The sequence below is a fragment of the Cataglyphis hispanica genome, chromosome 13 (genome assembly GCF_021464435.1).
Source record: "Cataglyphis hispanica isolate Lineage 1 chromosome 13, ULB_Chis1_1.0, whole genome shotgun sequence".
NCBI lineage: Eukaryota > Metazoa > Arthropoda > Insecta > Hymenoptera > Formicidae > Cataglyphis > Cataglyphis hispanica.
In genome coordinates this window covers 5,493,518-5,513,871 of record NC_065966.1, presented here as the reverse complement: position 1 = coordinate 5,513,871, position 20,354 = coordinate 5,493,518, and the positions used below count along the sequence as shown (strand labels likewise).

Sequence of the window (20,354 nt, the reverse complement as noted above, 5' to 3'; positions counted from 1 at the left end):
AACTGCGCAGAGCATCGAAGCGTAAACGTTGATAAGAAAAAAAAAATCATTTTTGATAAGCGCGCGAAGGCGGTAAAATTTTTTTAACGCTAAGGAGAGAGAGAGAGAGAGAGAGGGAATGTCGGCCTTGGGCTGACACGCGTAGACAAGCGGAATATCGAAACGGGGGTAAAAGGCCGAACCGGACGCCGCAAACGCGCGGAACATGTATCCGGTTGTGTTCGCGTGATTTCCCCTCCCACCTCTCCCCTTTACTCGTCCACCTTGCGCTTCGCCGTAACCGAACTGTCACTGTCGCGCCGCGTCTGTCAAAATCGGCGAATGGCTTGCGACGGTGGTTTTCGCGTCGCTAGATAGGATGTGAAAAGAAGGACCTGCCTATCGCGCGCGTCTCGCCGAAGTGAGGAGGTAAACTACCACGAGACGTGACGTGACGTGACGCGCCTGATCGACGATTACCGAAGGATGCGTCGGGCGAGCGGCGTTCATTTATTCCGATAACGACGACGAGGTGCGTGCTGGAGGTGGTGACGAGGTAAAAGGTGGAGGGGGGACAAAGAGCGTGACAGCAACATCGCGACATTGCCATCGTCGTTGTCGTCATCGTTTGTCATCGTCAACCTGTAACGATGGCCGCCACCGCCGTCGACGGGCTCGAGGAGCTGAGAATCGAGAACGAACGGCTGTCGCGCGAGCTTGCCTTGGCCTCCACTGAGAAGATACAATCGGCGCAATACGGACTCGCTCTGCTCGAGGAGAAGTCGGCCCTGCAGCAGCGATGCAACGACCTAGAGGCCCTCTACGAAAACACGAAGCACGAGCTGGAGATCACGCAGGAGGTTAGTACGAGTAGTCGGACTTTTCGCTCGACACGCCCGATCACGCGTCGCACGATGAGGAGAGAGAGAGAGAGAGAGAGAGAAAAGGAGAAAATTTATTCTGTCCTTGCAACACATTTCTCGAAAGCGATAGTTAAACAAATAAGGAATGCGAGCGAGTTTAGAGTAATGATTTTTTTTAAATATATAAATAGCAACGTGAAATGAATACTCAGAAAAATAATAATTAAATATTATTATTAAAATTGAATAGGTAAAAATACAACTATATTAATTTAATATATAAGAATGCATACGATAAAATAACTGATTCAGTGTATCTATATCAGATCAATGTACGGATAATAATAACTACTTAATTGTTTTAAAATTATATTTAGAAAATTCTATTTTTTCTTATTATTAAGAAAATATATGCTTGCAATTATATATAAATCTGTATATTTATTTCTAAAATAAATCCGTAAATAAAACATATATGTTATCTTTATTTCAGGCCCTCGCAAAGTTCCAGACAACCACAAAGATCACTGCAAAGAGCGGCATCGAGCAAGAAGAGAGTCTTCTTAATGAGAGTGCCGCTCGGGAAACGTCTCTGCAGTCGCAGATTATTGAATTGGAGAATGAAACGAAACAGGTTCGTATCAAGTTGATTGCAATTATTTCTATGAAATGAAACTGTCATTTTAAAATATTATAAATTGTTTTTAGTTACGTCATGAGTTGGAACGAGTGCAAGCGGAACGCGATCACGCTCTGCAGGAACGCGAGGAAGTTGGTAAGGATCACCAGCAAGCGGAGACGGAACGTAAATCGTTGCGGACGGAATTACGGGAGTGCAGATTCCGCGAGACCCGTTTGCTTCAGGACTACTCCGAATTAGAGGACGAGAATATATCCTTGCAAAAACAGGTGTCGTGTCTGCGATCCAGTCAGGTAGAATTTGAGGGTGCCAAACATGAGAATCGAAGACTCATGGAGGAGGTTGAATTGTTAAATAGTCAAGTGGAAGAACTGACAAACTTGAAGAAGATAGCGGAGAAGCAGATGGAAGAAGCATTGGAGTCTCTACAAGCGGAGCGTGAGGCCAAGTATGCTCTGAAGAAGGAGTTGGATCAGAGAATCAACAGTGAGTCGATTTACAATCTCAGCAATCTTGCGCTCTCCATCCGGGGCATCACGGAGGATCAGACGATATGTAGCGACGGTGAAGACGATTCGCCTGCATTGCGTAGAATCGAGGCGGATCTAAAGACGCAGGAACCAGGCACATCTGCCACCGACAAGCAGGTCGACTTATTCTCCGAAATTCATTTGAACGAATTGAAGAAATTAGAAAAGCAGCTAGAACTTGCGGAGACTGAAAAGGCTCATTTAACACAAAACTTACGTGAATCGCAGTACGCAGTCGAGAAAAGCCAGGCGGAATTGCAATCGTTCGTTGCACGAATAGTGCAGCTGGCAGCGCATGTGCAATCGTTACATCATCTTCATTCGAAATTGCCAGAAAAGCAGAGTGAAGAAGCAACATTGGATAAACTTAATCAGGTATATTTGCATGTACATAATTTTGCTATAGTTCTGCTAGTAAAATATTTTTAATTTTATAAAGGAAATAAATAAAGATTATGTTCAATATTTATTTGGCACTATTATAATAATGACACTTTATTGTTTGGGACAGGCTATTGTACAATATCATCAATGGAGCACCATGTCCGCTCGCGAGGTTAATCAGTTGCAGAAAGATCTGGCAGAATTGGAGAACGGTTTAACCATATCTGACTCCACGCAACAGCTAAGAACAGAGCTGACAAATTTGAGAAACAAGGTATGCATTTATCTTGCTGTTATTTTCAAAGAAATGCTTTATACAACACTATTATTGCAAAACTTGCAATTAAGAAGAAAGATGTAAGTTAACAAACTATGTTATAAAATATAAAGAAAGATGAGAAAGAAAGAATGCGAGAGTTTATTCTAATGGTAAGAATATAAATATGTACGATACTGGCGCAACCATACATACAAAACTTAGACGTTGAATAGAAATTGTGGCGTTTCAGATACCAGAGTCAGAGAAGAGCCTTCGAGAAAAGGTTGGATTACGTGTGTTTCTTTTGACATATTTACCAGATATTTCAATAACAATTTGTCTTGTTGGCTCCTCTAATGATCCGTACAATGAATACTTGCTTCTCAATGTCTTAACAGCTCGATATATACATATATAGCTTCCCATCTCATACTTTTTCATATATTTAACTGTACACGTTTTCGAAGCTACTGACGATTTCACCATTATTCCATTGAATGTAGATCCATGTTTGAGAATTACATCATTTCTTCGAGCGCCATGGATTCTCGCCCTCATTTAGTCTCACGCATGGATCGTCGCATCAAGCGCGTTTAAACAAAAAAGTGTCATTGCTCGAAAGAAATGACGTACGGATCCGCTATGCACCGTGGCTTTTGAGACAGAATGCGCTTAGAAACGAGAATTCAGAATCGAATCACTTTATTCCTTCTATATGTAAATTTCGTGCGCATCTAACGTAGCATGTCGATCATGGAATTCGCCCAGCTTGTCTTTGCACGATATTCGGAGAGAAAAAGAAATCAGATATCTGCAAAACGTATCATACATTCTTGTAAAATATCTCTGCTATTATTTGCAGAACTTCCGAACGTCATCCTAAATAAATATATCCGAGTTTTGCGAATCTCGTCTCGCGAACAAATTTCTGATAAATAAGTATCAAGTTAAAAATGCATCTAACGCATTTATTGCGACTGATATCGCACTTACGCGCCTTTGATATTTTCTTATTCTTCGTTTCAGCTCTTGGATACGGAACAAAGAAGCATGCAACTCGAATCGGACGTGTCCACGTTGTCGAAACTCACCGCGGAAGCGGGCGGTTTCCTTGATTCTGCTCAGAACGATTTGCAGAACCTTTCCGACGAGCTCGCGCAACTTTACCATCACGTGTGCACCGTTAACGGCGAGACTCCCTCGAGAGTGGTATTGGATCACGAAAAGTCGGAAATTGTGCCCGAAAAAGAAGAGGAGAACGGCAAGATGGATTGGTGCCGAACTCTATTCAAGACCGACATCAAGATTAAAGATCTAGAAAGTCTCAGCAAATCAAAGGAAATTGCGAAGCACATAGAGACCGCGATGGACCAAATAAAGTATCTTAGAAGCGCCGTAGAACATACAATCGAATTATCCAAAGTTAAGGGAATGCAGTCCAACATCTGCAACGTTTGCGAGAGTAAGTATATTTCTAAACTTTATTTATCTTGCCATTATTTTATGTAAAAAAATATAGAAATAGTTCTTTATATCAGTAAATCAATTTCTATTTTTTTAAACTGAGAATTGAATTTTTTTAGCTTCTGTCAATGAAAACAAAGCAGAAGTAACGGATCTTCAAGAGCAAGTCATTAGATTAAAGGCCTTGCTGTCCGCTAAGCGAGAGCAGATTGCCACATTAAGAACAGTACTTAAATCAAACAAAAACACGGCAGAAGTAGCGTTAACAAATTTAAAGAGCAAATACGAAAACGAAAAGAGTATCGTTAATGAGACAATGCTCAAATTAAGGAATGAGCTTAGAATGTTGAAGGAAAACGCTGCGACATTTTCGAGTGAGTATTTAACTTCTATATCTTTTTCTATCTTTGCTACACAGATAGAAATTTAATTGAAAAAAATGTTTTGTAAAGAGAAATTACATTAAGATAGAATTATGTTAGATGACACTTTTTTGCCACGAATCTTTACTAAACCTTTCCGTTTTACAAGACAATTCTATAGTCTTTAAATTGAAATTCAATAATGTAACTTTTTTTTCTATTTTGTTCCGCACCTAACACCTTCCTACTAATGCGTCCATTAAAAATTGGTTGCTATTAGTCTTGATAAATGCGGTGTTGTTAATTCTGTGGGGGACTGCAATCGACTTTTCAAACGCTCTGACTCTATGTCGTAGCTATTGTGTTGCCTAAAAATCAACAAATGTATATTACTATAAGTGTAACATTTCTCTTCAAAACGTGACTAGTCAAGCGCTCGTTTAAAAAACGTAATGCAATATAAACTATCGTGTGTACCTGGTCTTTCGTTGGTTCATATTTTTCGCTTTGACATTTCATGACAGACTTTACATTACGTGTATATAAATATATTAAATGTAAGAACGGCTTTCGATTATTATATATGAAGCCTAATATCCGATCTCTCAAAAATGAACACGCTTGCAATTCTGTAATGTGCATTCCTCTATCTCGTCCGCTTGTCTCTACATTGTGTTAAACCCCGCTCTAACCATACGCTCTCCAGGTCTGCGTGCAATGTTCGCTGCACGCTGCGAAGAATACGTGACGCAAGTGGACGAGCTCCAGCGGCAACTTGCCGTGGCGGAGGACGATCGGAAGACGCTGAACCAATTACTGCGGCTAGCAGTTCAGCAGAAGCTCGGCCTCACTATGAAGCTGGAAGAGCTCGAGGTTGATCGGGAGCTACGCAATACCAGGAGACACGCCGCCGGCGCAAACGGACGCGGTAGACCGCGGCTGTCGCAACAGACGAACCGTCCCCACTTAGGCAGAGATTTCTTCTAGAAAATGATGAAGATGTGGAGTAAGATATTCTGAGAGAAGCGAGAATTTTGAGAACCTTTTCGAATTTTTCTACTCGTTGTCGTTGGGGCCGAAGGACTGTGTGTAGTGAGTATACACAATTGACTTCTTCTTTGTTAGAATGACATCTCGCAGTCATGGGTTTATACACACCATAATAATCGTCGCGGTAAATTCCGTGGACCGTATTTTTACAAAGAGATGGACGAGATACAGTATAAGTATCTGAGGAAAAAAAAGGAAATGACGACGCCGTCCTCACTAAATACGGGAGAGAATCCCGCTCGGTGAACGGGAAGAAAATTGGCTGCGTTTTAAAGGTTTCGAAATATTCAGTTTCATATCCCACGAATTTTGCTCCATATCATAGAGTCTCTTCGGGGAGTCTCTGCCTTGTGTTACCACTATTGTTAGTAGAGGAATTTAAGGAGTGTATAGGATATACACTTTCGTTGAGGGCGCCCGCGGTTTGCGGAATCGCTGTGGGCGAGTTTAATGCGAATACTATGTTCTACGCGACGATACGCGTTAGTTGCATTAAACTGTCAAGTGCATTAAATTAACGCGAATGATTCATGATTCATTCTCAATCATTTTTATTGTACAGAGAAAACGCTCTACGTTTTAAACTTTGATTTATTGTGCTCTATCATTGCTTTAGCACGCTTATTTATTACGTATTCTAATGTATTCATTATCGCCTCGATGAATCAAAGGATTCTGTTGATGGTATGTAGCATAATAATCATCTCCGAAACGTTTCATCAAGGATAAAAACATACATTAAAAGGAGAAGACGCACGGAAAGAAACGTATACCGTTTGTAGGTAGTTAGCGCGAAGAAGGGCAAATTTTACATTGCATACCACATAGAGACAATATTAATATCTCGCGCGTCATCGGTAGAGTTTATAATCAAAGTAGCGAAATGGAATGTCGTAGCAGCAAGTAGATTTGACAATTTTAGACGGTAGCCGAATAAAAAAAAATAAAAAAAAAAACATGATAGGGGGACCTATCTTCCAAGTAGTACACCTCAGGTCATATCTCCGCTACAAAAACGACACTCGGATGCGTAAATAGATCTATCTTTACACCCTTTTATTTGACGATTGATTTTTTTTATGCATGAATAAACCATTTTTTTATTTGATCGAGTCATAAAAATATTTAATATGTTGGAAACGGAACAATCGATATTGAAAAAAAATATGTTAAAAAAAATAAATCTTATAAATCTTATAAATCTTAAATTCATCATTTTAGGCAGTTCATTTTTTTTTTATCTCCGAAACGCGGGGATTTGATTGTTCCAGTGTTCCAGGATATTACAAATATTTATCTCTTATTGTTAAAGATCGGTATACGTTTTTATAATCTCGTTGTTAGCTATGGAATGTGCAACGTACAATATCTCGTTCTTTCTAATGATTTTGTAGTAAACGCGGCCTAAACGGGCTTTAAATCATTTAATTGACAGCTTGTTGAATTTACACTTTTATCGTGTTTTTTACTGAAGTTAACTATTATACTCAATTATTGTATTTGAAGCAGCTATTCGAGTTTTATCATTTGTTATCTTTATTTCTATATACATTTTTTTATTGTAACGCAAAACGCTTTGTAAGGCACTTTTAATAGTTGGTTGGACGCATAATAATGGTTGATCTCGCTCGACGAAATCAAAGGATTCTTTATTTAAAAAAAAAATGCATGCATATATAGTTCCGATGACTAGTTTTTATTGATTATCGCTGTCACTTTTGTAGAAGTGTAATTATCGTGATAAATGTGTGTGTGCTCAGTGCATTTCGCAGAATGCTCTTTTACTTTGATATTTTCCATAGATACGTCCGTATATTATATGTTTTCTTCTAGTGTCCGCCGTTGCGTAAGTCATTCCAATTAAAAATACTCAATTATATAGCTGTCCGATTGTTATGAATCTTTTAAACAATATCGACCGTATTAGTATTTTACAAATCTATTAACTATTTTATATATATATATTTTTTTTACATATATATATTTAATAATTGATTATCATAATTATTAAGATGTGCATACATAATTGAGATACATTCAACGTAATGGAGCATTCTGTGCAAATAAATTTACATATATATTTATATGAATGCTATCATAGATTGGCTTCAATCAAATCTGTTATCACGGCTATTGCCATTATTATCTTTATTATTATTATCATCGCTATCTTTTATTATTAGTGCAATTGTACATTTATTGTCGTAACTATTGCCTGCCGGCTTCGCGATAAGATGAATATTTAAAGAGAATTTATTAAGCGTTTATTAATTAATTAATTATCGCTATTATATATCTATATCGTGTCGTCTTTATATCGCGCGTCACCTGTGTCTAAGACGTGTGTCACGAATGGAAATCCTATTTCTTATTTTATACTATTCAACATCGATATTCTGTCGATGTTGATATTCAGAATAAAGCATTTTTTGCAGATTTTTATTTTCTTTACGATTTATTTCCTATGTCGAATCTCTAATTTCTCGCCCGTCTTAAATATTTTTCTTAGACGATAATAGATCAGATTAGCAATAATTAATAGTTTACTTTATTAAGTTGGTTGCACTAACAAACTTTTAATTGTAATAGGTCAGCTGACTTTGTTGAATGGTCCTTATCTCCTTTTATAGATTTTAGGATTATATAATACATAGTTAAGAAAATAAACATTTATTTTAACGCTTAAACGTTTTAATGTAGACTGGTGCAATTGATCCTAAATAATTCTATTATATAATTCTATAATTAGTCTTAAATACATGTATACACATATAACTCTCCAAGAGTAAAAGAAGAAAGAATTTTGCAAGATTCGTGCAGACTCTTAAGCGCTAGACACAGGTCAGGCTAATTTATATCCATAAACCGAGCCAGTCTCAGACCACCGTCCCTTCCCTTCTCATTACGCATCACTGTCGGGAACGAGCCGGGCAAAAAAAAAAGATTCTTCCTTTTCTCGAGAAACTGTCCTCACACTATTTTTCACGAGAAATATCGTCCTTGACTCAACTTAACCGTCCGCATCACGCGACTAGAGACGTTAGTATCAGAGAGATATTAGAAAACATAAATCTGTATTGTAATGTTACAATATGAAATATAATTATAAGAAATTCGGAGGCTGTGCATGATTATTGATATTTAATAGCTATGTGTGATATCAGGAATTTGATTTTTACAAAGAGATCTGTTTTCTATTGATAAGAAGATCTGTGCAGTTTCTTGTTACTAATTTAGTTATATGTTAGATATTCTGCTTGTTAATTAATTTCTGAAAGAGTCACGATAATAAAAACACGGTCTCCGAAGAGTTGTTAAAAAATTGAATGCGAGCGTCCAGTCGCGGTAGTGCATAGCTTTGACAATTTTTGCCAAAAAAGTAATTCTGTCCTTTCGAAGGAACCCGACATGGTCCTTCTGTACATTTAGCGTCCTTCATAAAGTTCCTCTATGTAAAAGGTTGCGTATCAGCATCATGAATATATTGATCAATGATTTATTTATACAAATAATTTCAAGATCCGACTAAAATATGTCCTGTAAAATCTCTTTATAATAAACTTATACGAAGGAAGGAAAAGGCAATTAAGAGACAGCGTGGTAATTTAAGTGCATATATTTTATTACAATCAAATTATCTATCAGAAAGCAAATGTTATGTAATGAACCTTTGAGATAGAGAGACTGTTCAAGAAAAAAAAAACTACATTAATTATAATATATTTCATTTACTTTGTAAATGCCTATATCACTTAGTTACAATGTTAATATAATTTGATTGCAATAAAATATTCACCATGCAGGCTCTTAATTGCCTTTTTCCTCCTTCGTAGGATATATTTATAAGAGCCTTTATTAGTTTATTTTAGTAATAAACTTATATATTGTTTAAAAGAGATCGAAGAAAATACGCAACCTGTGTACCGAATTATTTATCAAGATCATGTTTAAGATTCTAAGCTAAAGAAAACGAGGGAGGAACAGAACAAGTTTTTAAAACAAACCGAATTAAGTAATTTAGAGAAAAAAGAAACGAGAGGTGGATACATTGTGAACAATAATATTAGAATCTGCCCCGTCGAAGATTGGTAAATGAGGAGGTAATTGGGCTGATGGACAGATTTATGCTCAAGGCTTCCACAAAAGTTCTTATTGCGTCCCGTCTGGCAAATCTCTCGATGGTGGTGCGTTTAGATACGTGAGACTAGGAGTAATAAAAGAAGAAGAGAAAAAAAAAATGTAAAACTCGCGAATAACGAGTCCGATTAGCTGTAACACGGCGTAGACTGTAAGAGATTAATCGACTGCGTAATGTGTGCTGAAACTATTTCTCTAAGAGGAAGACTCGGAGAGAGAGAGAGAAAAATTTCTTGATGTAATGACGTGCATGAGACGTCTCAACGACGTTGGATGTATCACACTTTAATCGGGTCCATGTTGCACTTACGCGAAATATTTTTACACTCCATTGACAGATATATGTATCTCTTAGTAATAATTATCGATGAGCAAGCTGGATAGCATTTTGCGAATTTGTGACTTGTCATTAAGCGATATTATGTACGATATTGTGTCTTGTATATAGGTATTATTGTGATAAGATATTTTATTTGTGGCATACAAAAAAAAAAAATATAGAAATCATTTCTTTAATTTACGAAATATATTTCGAATAATGTTCACAAATTTGCAGAATGTTATAACGCTCCAATTGTTATCTAAGTTATTAAGTATTTCTTTTTAAATCAAATTTTACTCGGAGAAATTATTTATTATTTTACTGTATTATGTTAATTATAAACGATTTAAATATTAATATATTCTGAGAATAGAATATATGCATATAACTCAATTAATTTAAAATTTTATAGTTGTAATTTTAGTAATCTTAATGTAATAATATTTATGTATGAGTGTGGACTTGTATAATAACAACTTTTTATTTAATATATGTTTAGAATTCAGTATTACAAAGTCGATAAATTATTAGTGAGTTTTTTTTCGGTATTTATACTATTCTCGATTGACAAAAATATCTTTATCATGATATTGGTTTTATACTGTACTTAATCATGGACCCAGAACATTGTATGTTGTATATACTGTAAATGCACTCTAGCGTTACGGCATCAATAATACATTATATGAAAACGTACCAAATTTCGCAGAGATTAGCGAAAACGATTTATACATACATACATACATACATATATATATATATATATATATATATATATATATATATATATATATATATATATAATACGAAGGTCTCAACGAGCATTATATTTTCTCTGTAGCTATTATAGTACACTAATCCTTAAATCGTAAGAAGAAAAAAATCCGGAACCAACCATTTATAGCAATTATTAGCAATCTCGTGATTTCCCGCGTTTATTGACAAGTAATCGGAACGGAGACGCCAGTTTTAAATTAGATCGAATGTAGCTGTTAAGTAGATGTTCAGTAACATTATTTACAGGTAAAAAATTTAAAAAAGAATCGAAAAAAAAGAGAGAGAGAGAGAGAGACAAAGGTAGAGATGCGTATTCAAGCCACACTCGTGGTACCTGGAGTTGACGTTATTAAACAATAGTATATTATACGTAGTGGAGATTCTTTTTGTAACATAAAGTGAAATATAATCGTTTGTAACATGATTAATTTTCATCCTTCCTGATTATTATTGTAATTAGTTATAAGAATATGTGCATGTATATATGTGTTTTGATATTATTTATTTTAATTTATTCTCATATTAATCATAAAATCTTGTAAAGGAAGCAGATCAAAAAATGTTATTAGATATTGATAAATGACGCCACTATTTATAAATACGGCTACATTATATTATACAGTGTAATATATTATACAAAAGGCGGCAAAAATGCCTTTCCTTTCAATTTAAATATTTTTGAAAAAACCGGTCTGGCGCTAAGCATTGATCATGTGATAATCACGAGTTAAGAGTGTTCAAAAATTGTACTCTTGGAGTAGAGTTAAAATTTTAATTGACCAATCAGAACAAAGAAATTGTTGCTCTTTTGTTCTGATTGGTCGATCAAACAATATTTTATCCTACAAGTAGAATTTTTGAACGCTCGCTTGATGCTCTGATTAACCTGATAAACATTTGTGATTGTACAATATTATATATAATAAAGACTTAATAAAATAATTTGAAACGATAAAATCATAAGAAAAAGTCTAATAATAAATGTGTTAGATCCCTTTTTTAAAAAGTCTAATAGTAAATGTGTTAGAGCACTTTAAAAAATGACATAATTAATTGCTCTTGTATTTTACTTCTGTTTATATAATTAAAATGATCACTGTAATTGGAAGACTTGGAATGAATTAATTTCCAATACATGTAAAGAGAAATTGCTAATTAATTTTTAATATAGTATACATTTTTATATCACTATTTATATTAGAACGTTGTACAATATTACTTTGCATTATGACATTTGTTGAGTACATACAAACTTTAGCTGATAATCCTTATTTTGGTGCTGGTTTTGGTCTTTTTGGAATTGGGGCTGGAGCTGCTTTATTGAGAAAAGGAGCGCAAGTTGGAGCTGTAATATTTAGGTATTTCTATTGAAGGGTATTTCCATTGTTCATATTTTGTAAACCGTATTGTTTTTACTATTCTTTATTTACAGACGGCATTATATGATCACTTTGGAAGTGCCATGTCGCGATAAAAGTTATCAGTGGATTCTCCAATGGATCACGCATAAGGGTGCACAAAAGACACAACATCTCTCTGTGGAAACTAGCTTCGAACAGAAAGAAACTGGTCATGTGAAAACCAAATATGACTTTATTCCAAGTATTGGTACTCATTTCTTCAGGTACAAAGATATTATCAGATATCTTTTCAACTTGTCTTTAATATAATCTTTGATATGATTTTATCCTGTGTCAAAATGTCTATTTTCTAATTGAATATGTTTCCTCATTTTTGCAGATATAAGGGGAACTGGATAAAGGTTGAAAGAACAAGAGAGCAACAGACTTTAGATCTACACATGGGTGTACCATGGGAAACTGTACAATTGACAGCATTCGGCAGAGACAAAAGCATATATTTTAACATTCTTGAAGAAGGTTGAGGTTCTTACAAAATATATTTACAGATACATTATATAACAAACCAAGAAATCAGAGGCAATTCTTAATTTGTATAGCCAGACAGATGGCTTTGAAAGAGCATGAGGGAAAGACTATAATGTACACTGCCATGGGAAGCGAGTGGCGACAGTTTGGACATGCCAGGAAGAAGAGACCATTAGAATCTGTCGTTTTGGATACCGGCATTTCCGAGAGAATAATAAATGATTGTCGGGAATTCATCGATAAACCGTCATGGTACAGTGAAAGAGGTATGCAAACTTAAATCTATTTGCTGTTTCAATTGCAAACACCCGATATGTCAATGAAATTAAAAATTTATGTGGTTTCTTGTATTATTTTTTCTAATAAAAGTCAATTTTTCCAGGAATTCCGTATCGCCGAGGCTATTTATTATATGGACCTCCGGGATGCGGAAAGTCTTCATATATTACCGCGTTGGCTGGGGAATTGGAGCGCGGTATTTGCGTTTTAAATTTATCCGAGAGAGGTCTAACAGATGACAGATTGAATCATTTATTAGCGGTGGCTCCACAGCAGACTATTATTCTGCTCGAGGATATTGATGCCGCTTTTAGTAGTAGAGAAGAATCTAAAGAAGGTATATATATTAATTCTGGAAACATGAAATATCATAACACAAAGATCATTATTTATCATATTAATTTGATTTACATTTGTTTCAGTTAAAGCAGCATATGATGGTCTCAATAGAGTAACATTTAGCGGTTTATTGAACTGCTTAGATGGGGTAGCCTCCACAGAAGCTAGGATATTATTTATGACAACTAATTATTTAGACAGATTAGATCCTGCACTTGTTAGACCAGGCAGAGTCGACGTCAAAGAATACATTGGTATGTATGTAGAAAAGTAGAAAAATAAAAATAAAATAAAAAGCTAAAAGAAATATGTATAATAAGCTCAATATTATCACATATTCTTTTTTTCAGGTTGGTGTAGCGCAAGTCAAATCGAACAAATGTTTTTACGATTTTACAAGGAACCAGGTAAAGATCCTAGTGTACTTGCAAAGAAATTTGCAGAGAACATTATGTCCTGTAAAAGAAATGTTAGTCCAGCGCAGATTCAAGGATACTTTATGTTCCATAAAAATAATCCCGAGGCGGTCATAAATAACGTTATACAAATTTGGGAACTTACATGATGAAAGATGAAACTGTAGCTATAGTTCGAAGTAAAGGTATATGTTCGTGACTACTAATGTATACGATTAATTTAATATCCTCTTTCTATACAAAGATACTTTATTATTCACAAAGAAGACCAGCCAACATATACAGTATGGAGAGTGAATAATAATAATTTTTATTTTCTTTTATAAAACAGATATAAAACGTGTGAAGATCTTAATGAAAACGTTGAAAATATTTCTATTAATTTTGTAATACATCATGTTTTAAAAAATTAAAGGAATGTTATATGTATATCACGCGTCGTGAAAACGCGGTACATTTACTTATAAAATGTGAGTGTACATAATTCTCTTTTGAGTATTATTGTGCGAAATGAAAAAATGGTTATTGAAATATCAGACAAAATCTTTCTATAATATCTTCTCATGTGTAATTTTCTCTAGTGCACTACTTTGCATTTGTACCACCAGTAATTGTATATGGACGAACTATATGAATACTGCTTTGTAAAAGAAAAAAAACGTAAGTATTGTAATAAAACTTTCTTGCAATACAAATACTGATTCTTAGTCAGACGCTACTTGTCAGGAAAGCTGGCAAGCTTATTTGTGTAGGAAACAGTAACAGTCTTATGATAACATATACGTATATAATGGCAATATTATGTCTATCATTAAAAAAAGTGATATACATATAGTATATAAATATGAGTATGATAGAAAAGGCAGTTTATAGATTAAATGTAAGTATTTTGGCAGCCTGTTTGAAGTTGATTTACTACACACTTTTCTGACTATGCACTTTCGGAACATGCCAATTTGTACTGTAATTTCAAAGCAGATTCATATATGTTATAATTAAAAATATATATCAGAATATATAATTTTATCTGAAATCATCTATGAATACTCTCACAACAAAAAAAAAGATAGCACATATATCGAAAATAGATCTATCACTGAGGATTTGCTAAAAAGTTTTGTCTTCGGCTTTCTATTCTCTATGTAATTATTGATAAGTAGTTTATCTGTTAAATTAGCAGATATCTATACTTTCTATTGAATTCATTTGATATTCAGATTTTGTTTTCTCTCTCTCTCTTTCTCTCTCAATCATTAAAAATAACATAAAATACTCTTAATTTAATGAAGTCTAATTGTATTATATAAATATCGATTTTAATATATATAATACGATTTCTGATTACGACTCCATATTATTTAAAGAGATGATATATCATAGCAAAATAAACATTGTGATGTACGTCTTTGCTACTCTACACGATTCTATATGTATTCTATATGTACATGCTATCGCGTGTTTAAGCTGATTCACTTAAATTGATCTAAATGCACTGCATGTTATCATAAAAAGTCTTAAGTTAATATAACTTTTTTTTTCACAAATATAACAATAAACTCACCAAACTTTCTTCTTGCACATATACAGAGATTGTATCTTCTAATATTGCAATTTATGCACAAGTTAAACTGTGCAAAAAAATTCCTAATGTAAAATTGACAGGATTTGTGTGTATCACTGATTCTCAAATGTTTTTGAAGTTTTTCATAAAAACAAAATATTGTAGAACTCTAAATCGATAAATGCGAGATTTCGCTCAAATGCAACTTCCTTCTCATTCACATGATTAGATTATTATTACTGATATTTAAAAACTCCAAATGTACGGCTCGTAATTTAGAGGATCCGTTTGTTCCATGTGACCGTTACCACCGACCATGCACGATGGATAGGCGACACCGGAATTGCTCGATACGGGCGGAATTATAGTCGGTGCTAGCCTACAGTCCGGTCTCTGCGGCATTATTGGACCTATCGGCTGCTGCTGCATCGGTTGCGGCACCGGTGGCGGTGGTGGTGGTGGTGGTGGTGGTGGTGGCGGAGGTAGTTGTGGCAATGTACTAATATTATGCACCGTTGTCATTACATTAGGGGCTGAAGCGTAATTCGTCACTGAAGAAGTGATTTTAAAGATAATTAATTTTCTTTCGAATAAATATGTGTATTGTATTGTATATTTACGCTATTTCGACGCTTACTGTTTCCAGGATTGTGGAACGGTAGCACAGTCTGTTCCGGTATTATGTTCGTTGGAGGCAGAGCCGGTTTTGATGTCGATGGTTCGTCGTTTTTCTTCTTCCGCACGACGCGTTTCTGACTGCTGTTCGTTATCTGATCACGTCTTTTATTACCCTTCTTTTTCTTTTCTCCGGGCATTTTCGGTTTGTTAGGACGATTACCACTCGGTTGCCACAAATGAACAGTGTGGACTGCATTTCCTTCTCTGAAAAAAATACATTACATTTAATTATACATTTTATTTTTTTGTACTAGAAAAAATGTTCGAAAATTATGGAAGGATTTTAATTTCAATGATGGATTTTCTAAGACAAATCATTCTATATACTTTAGTTATCTTTTTTTAGATGAAAATTTCTGAAGAAACTTCTGGGGAACATCTTCGCGTTTGGAAAGGAAAAATATAAGAATATCATAATTCACAATCTAACCCTTGCTTTTTGCCTAACTTCCAGCTGTGTATCCCAGCTTTATGAAGTCTTTCTCTAATTGTATCCACGCTGCATTTTAGACCTAGCGCAGGCGCTACGTATTTAGCGGCGGTAAGAGGATGCTGAGTCGCCATCGCGACAATGGCCTCATCTTGTTCCTTGGTAGTGATCCGACGTCGGCCCTTTCGTTCCTTGGTTTGCACATTGCCTTCCTTATGCCAACGTTCTAACCATCTTTTAACAGTACGTTCCTGATTAATTCAAAATCACGTCCATGTAAATCTCCTGTATTAATATTTCTCGAGTTTGTAATACAACTTTCATATCTATTTGCATATACAATAGATATCAGAGATCTACAATATAATTTAATATAGAATGAATTCAAAGAGTAATATTTTACATACCGATCTATCGATCGCCAGGGCAATGGACAGAGTCGATAATCCAGCTTCAGACATTCCAATCATTCGATTTCTGATTTCCACGCTAGTTTCCAATGTTCCTTTCGCTTTGCCACCCTTTTTCTTCTCTTTTTGCCGTTCCGATTCCGACTTTCCATTACTTTTCCTCGACGATTCCTTGTTTCGTTGGGGCTCGCAAGACGATTGACTATTCTCGTTGGAACTACAAGAACTATCGGATGCTATGTTCACATTTGTCTGCTCTGGACTAGATATACCAGAGTGCAAGCTTTGCTGTTGAATCTGATGCTCCACTGGCAGTTGCTGCTGATCAAGATTATGATGATGAGTATTCTGAATATTCTGCTGATGCGATTGATCTTGCAATCGCGATTGTTCTTGCACATGCTGCTGAGCTTGTTGCGCATGATGTTGTTGCTGTTCCTGCTGCGTGTGCAGCTCTTGCAGTTGCTGCTGCTGTGGCAAAGAGTGCTCATGTGATATCGGCTGTCCCTGATGAGCAATATACATGAATAGTTTTTGATACAATTCATTTTTTTATATAATATATATTACATTTACATTTTCTTAAAACAAGCTAACGATAAGAAACAAACCTGTGGATAATGATGACTGCCTTGTACTAAATCTAATGGCCAATTTTGTACCATATTCAATCCCGGATGTTGATAGATGGATTGCGATTGTTGCGCCAGACCCAAAGCGTTACCAAACTCCGTCTGGCTCGTTGATAAAGGTTGCGCAGAAGGTTGCATTTCGGTGGCTTGAGGTGCGGGAGGTGGTGGTGGAAGATTTTGTTGAGGAAATACGAATTCCTGTTCTTGTTGCTGCTGCGGTTGCTGCTCGGTATTTTGGTTTTGTTTCAGAGATTCGGATAGTGCACCGTTGTCAACGAATACCTCTAGATATTTGATCTTTTTCGATGGATTCTTCTTTTTAGTGGTACCATTTTTCTCGGACTTGCTCGAATCTTTGGAAGTTTTCTTCTTGCCCAATTGGGTGCCGGTTGGTCGCCATACCGCTTGCTGAATCGCTGCACCATCCGCTTCACTGTTGAAGAAGATAAAGACATAATTAGATGAGAAAAAGATAGACATAATAGCAAAACTATATTTTTATGCATATACATATAAACAAAATTTGATTTTTCAATTTTAGATATATTCAGATATTTTATTTAATAAATTTGGATTAAAATGAACAATATTACAATATCACATATACTTGTGATTGTTATATATGAATAATCTGTACAATACCATAGTTAAGGCCAAAGAACCAAAATGAAATTTATTCAATAAAATTTATTCTGTTTCTAATGTGTGTACTTCTACATATATTAGTCTACATTTTTTTATCACAAAATAATATGAAAGAGTCTTAAGGCAATCAAAATCCTCTACTTCAAAATACAAACCCCAATGGAATCCTTTGCATATATTTGCGAGAAGGACTCCAATTGTGAATTCCAGCTTTATGTAGTCTTTCTCTTACAGTATCTACAGAACAGGTGAGACCTAATGCTGGAAGCACTGCTTTCGCCGCAGTTATGGGTGTTTGAGTAGCTAAACGAACAATTGCTTCATCCTGCTCTACAGTAGTTGCTCTTTTGCGACCGCACCGCTCCCTTGTCTCCACTGTGCCTTCCTTGTCAAATCTATTCAACCATCTCTTCACTGTACGTTGCTGCAACACAATCATGTTATAATGAGATGAGTGTTACGATCTTACTGGATTGCGCAACACAAGATTAAGACAGTACACAGAAGCTAAAATATTCTTATAGTATATAATTATAGAAACCAAAGTCTATTTAATGCGCAGACCAATTACTTAACCAATTATTAATAAGAATTGTTAAACTAGACTTTGTATAAAAAGCAAGATTACTATACCGAGCAATTAATCGCTGCGGCAATCTCTCGCAGACCCAGACCAGCCTCGTACATTCCCACCATCCGATTCCTCAATTCGGGAGTCGTCTCGTGGACGCCTCTCGTCTTGCCCATCTTGGCTGAGCCTCAAGAGTCTCAGAGATTTAAATCGCACGCGACGTGTGACGTACGTGAAGGAATGCCAACCACGTGACGAGGGGGACGACCGAACGTGGCCTTCGTCGAGTTTGAATTTTTTTCAAGACTCGAGACCGACTGTCCCGCTGTCACTCGCGAGCATCCTGGACGAACTCGATCCACGGGGATGATTCTCTCGGCGAGAGAAGACGACGCATAACACCCAGGATCAATTCCACGGTGTACGCCGTCGTTTCCTGATCGCCGACATTGTCGTCCGATTCCCGATCGCCTTGCCTAATTTTAACAAGAGCAGATCCACGCGGCCACGTCGCCGCGTTCTCTTCCTCGTCGAGACGCGCCTCCCGCCCCGCGCGACGACAAGAAACACTCGCCGCGGTCAATACAACTGCCACTACCGTACACTAGCCGTCCGCGGCTGCCCGTGAGTACAGTCAGTCGAGATTCTTTTGTCCCCGCTCGACGCGTCTCTCGGTGGCAACCGGGACGTTGACGACGTCGCGACGCCGAGTACGATGCGAGGAGAGCGACGTCGACATATGGTATATCGTCGATCTGGATCGCCCTGGATCTTCGCCTTCCGATTATTTCGCGACCTGGAAATCTCGCGAGTACGAGTTGTCAATTAGAATCCCGCGGACTGTACCAAGAATGGCGCGGTACATTCCGCGGAGATCGATCCGCGAAAGACAAACTGTCATTTTGCACGAGATTCTTGGCGAAATGATCACTCAATCTGCAACAAGCGCATATTAATTAATAATCTTTCTAATCTTGTCTAAATCGCCGCCAAAACAAATCGTAAAACGATAAAATATTGTCTATAGTCAATACTTGATCCGACAATGGATAGACAATATTTATTCCGCGGACTATACCAAGCGGGAAAAGTACAGTCGGTGGAAGGGTTATGTCGCAAGCCGCGAATTTCTCCACCGAAATATCATGTCAATTAACTCGCAATTTACTCATGAATATAATATACTTGTACGGGGCAATATTTTTAATTATATCGGCTGAAGCCGATTAATCATCGGCCGCCGTGATGCCGACGCGTCATATATAATTGCATTGTTGCGCTCGATGGTCAATAATTTCGCGGGCGACTGTACCGGAGAAGTGAGGTTATTCGGAGTCCGCATTCGGGCGCGCTCGCCCACCTTCGCCGGAATTATATTGACCCACAAAACGCGTCCCTCGCCCGACCCACGTGTCAGCTGCGTTTTTACGAGGCGTGCATCGGCAATGCATATATGCCACGTGAAGAAACGTCGTAGTACTATCGGTATCCGCTTCTTTCATGCAATTTCACACTTTTTGTATCATATAATAATTATATATAATATGCGTATATATTATACATTGTATCCTTTAATAAGAAATCCAGATCGAAAAAGGTCTGTTATTTTAGATGTCAATTAAATCTAATAGATACCATATAATATTATAATATATAATATAATATACGCCATGTTCTAGATAGTGAAAATTCTCAGTACATTTTTAAAATATATATATATATATATATATATATATA

The 20,354-nt window shown here is 36.2% G+C and overlaps 3 protein-coding genes across 5 annotated transcripts; 2 read left to right on the top strand and 1 right to left on the bottom strand.

Annotated features, from left to right (window-relative positions):
* Positions 1-199: 199 nt before the first annotated feature.
* LOC126854218 (protein bicaudal D) lies at positions 200-11,199 on the top strand. Of its 3 annotated transcripts, none has more exons than XM_050600734.1 (8): positions 200-839; positions 1,336-1,476; positions 1,551-2,387; positions 2,524-2,670; positions 2,906-2,938; positions 3,682-4,117; positions 4,239-4,493; positions 4,762-5,181. In XM_050600734.1, the coding sequence occupies exons 1-8, from the start codon at positions 630-632 to the stop codon at positions 4,851-4,853; spliced, it is 2,151 nt and encodes a 716-aa protein (XP_050456691.1). In that variant the 5' UTR covers positions 200-629; the 3' UTR covers positions 4,854-5,181. The 3 variants fall into 3 exon arrangements, with proteins under 3 accessions (XP_050456691.1, XP_050456689.1, XP_050456690.1); XM_050600732.1 differs by lacking the exon at positions 4,762-5,181 and adding an exon at positions 5,188-11,199 and having other exon boundaries at positions 201-839; XM_050600733.1 differs by lacking the exons at positions 2,906-2,938; positions 4,762-5,181 and adding an exon at positions 5,188-11,199 and having other exon boundaries at positions 202-839.
* A 420-nt stretch (positions 11,200-11,619) lies between these two features.
* On the top strand, positions 11,620-14,160 carry LOC126854242 (mitochondrial chaperone BCS1). The gene is made up of 8 exons (XM_050600780.1): positions 11,620-12,125; positions 12,200-12,391; positions 12,508-12,647; positions 12,728-12,922; positions 13,039-13,272; positions 13,358-13,528; positions 13,625-13,875; positions 14,022-14,160. Exons 1-7 carry the CDS (start codon positions 11,995-11,997, stop codon positions 13,837-13,839), a joined length of 1,278 nt encoding a protein of 425 aa, XP_050456737.1. The 5' UTR covers positions 11,620-11,994; the 3' UTR covers positions 13,840-13,875; positions 14,022-14,160.
* Positions 14,161-15,495: 1,335 nt separating this feature from the next.
* LOC126854222 (mediator of RNA polymerase II transcription subunit 15-like) lies at positions 15,496-18,820 on the bottom strand. Its single transcript, XM_050600738.1, has 7 exons — positions 18,680-18,820; positions 18,202-18,470; positions 17,381-17,834; positions 16,767-17,276; positions 16,360-16,610; positions 15,889-16,133; positions 15,496-15,802 (listed from the first exon to the last, which is right to left on the bottom strand). Exons 1-7 carry the CDS (start codon positions 18,791-18,793, stop codon positions 15,498-15,500), a joined length of 2,148 nt encoding a protein of 715 aa, XP_050456695.1. The 5' UTR covers positions 18,794-18,820; the 3' UTR covers positions 15,496-15,497.
* Between the last annotated feature and the right edge of the window lie 1,534 nt (positions 18,821-20,354).

Excerpts from the sequence above, each read along its gene's own strand:
- LOC126854218 (XM_050600732.1), top strand. The coding sequence starts at position 630 with ATGGCCGCCACCGCCGTCGACGGGCTCGAGGAGCTGAGAATCGAGAAC. Across the intron at positions 840-1,335 it reads AGCTGGAGATCACGCAGGAG|GCCCTCGCAAAGTTCCAGAC; the intron begins GTTAGTACGAGT and ends TCTTTATTTCAG. Across the intron at positions 2,939-3,681 it reads AGAAGAGCCTTCGAGAAAAG|CTCTTGGATACGGAACAAAG; the intron begins GTTGGATTACGT and ends TCTTCGTTTCAG.
- LOC126854222 (XM_050600738.1), bottom strand. The coding sequence starts at position 18,793 with ATGGGCAAGACGAGAGGCGTCCACGAGACGACTCCCGAATTGAGGAAT. Across the intron at positions 18,471-18,679 it reads CCGCAGCGATTAATTGCTCG|CAACGTACAGTGAAGAGATG; the intron begins GTATAGTAATCT and ends ATTGTGTTGCAG. Across the intron at positions 16,134-16,359 it reads AAGTTAGGCAAAAAGCAAGG|AGAAGGAAATGCAGTCCACA; the intron begins GTTAGATTGTGA and ends TATTTTTTTCAG.
- LOC126854242 (XM_050600780.1), top strand. The coding sequence starts at position 11,995 with ATGACATTTGTTGAGTACATACAAACTTTAGCTGATAATCCTTATTTT. Across the intron at positions 12,923-13,038 it reads GTCATGGTACAGTGAAAGAG|GAATTCCGTATCGCCGAGGC; the intron begins GTATGCAAACTT and ends CAATTTTTCCAG. Across the intron at positions 13,529-13,624 it reads CGACGTCAAAGAATACATTG|GTTGGTGTAGCGCAAGTCAA; the intron begins GTATGTATGTAG and ends TCTTTTTTTCAG.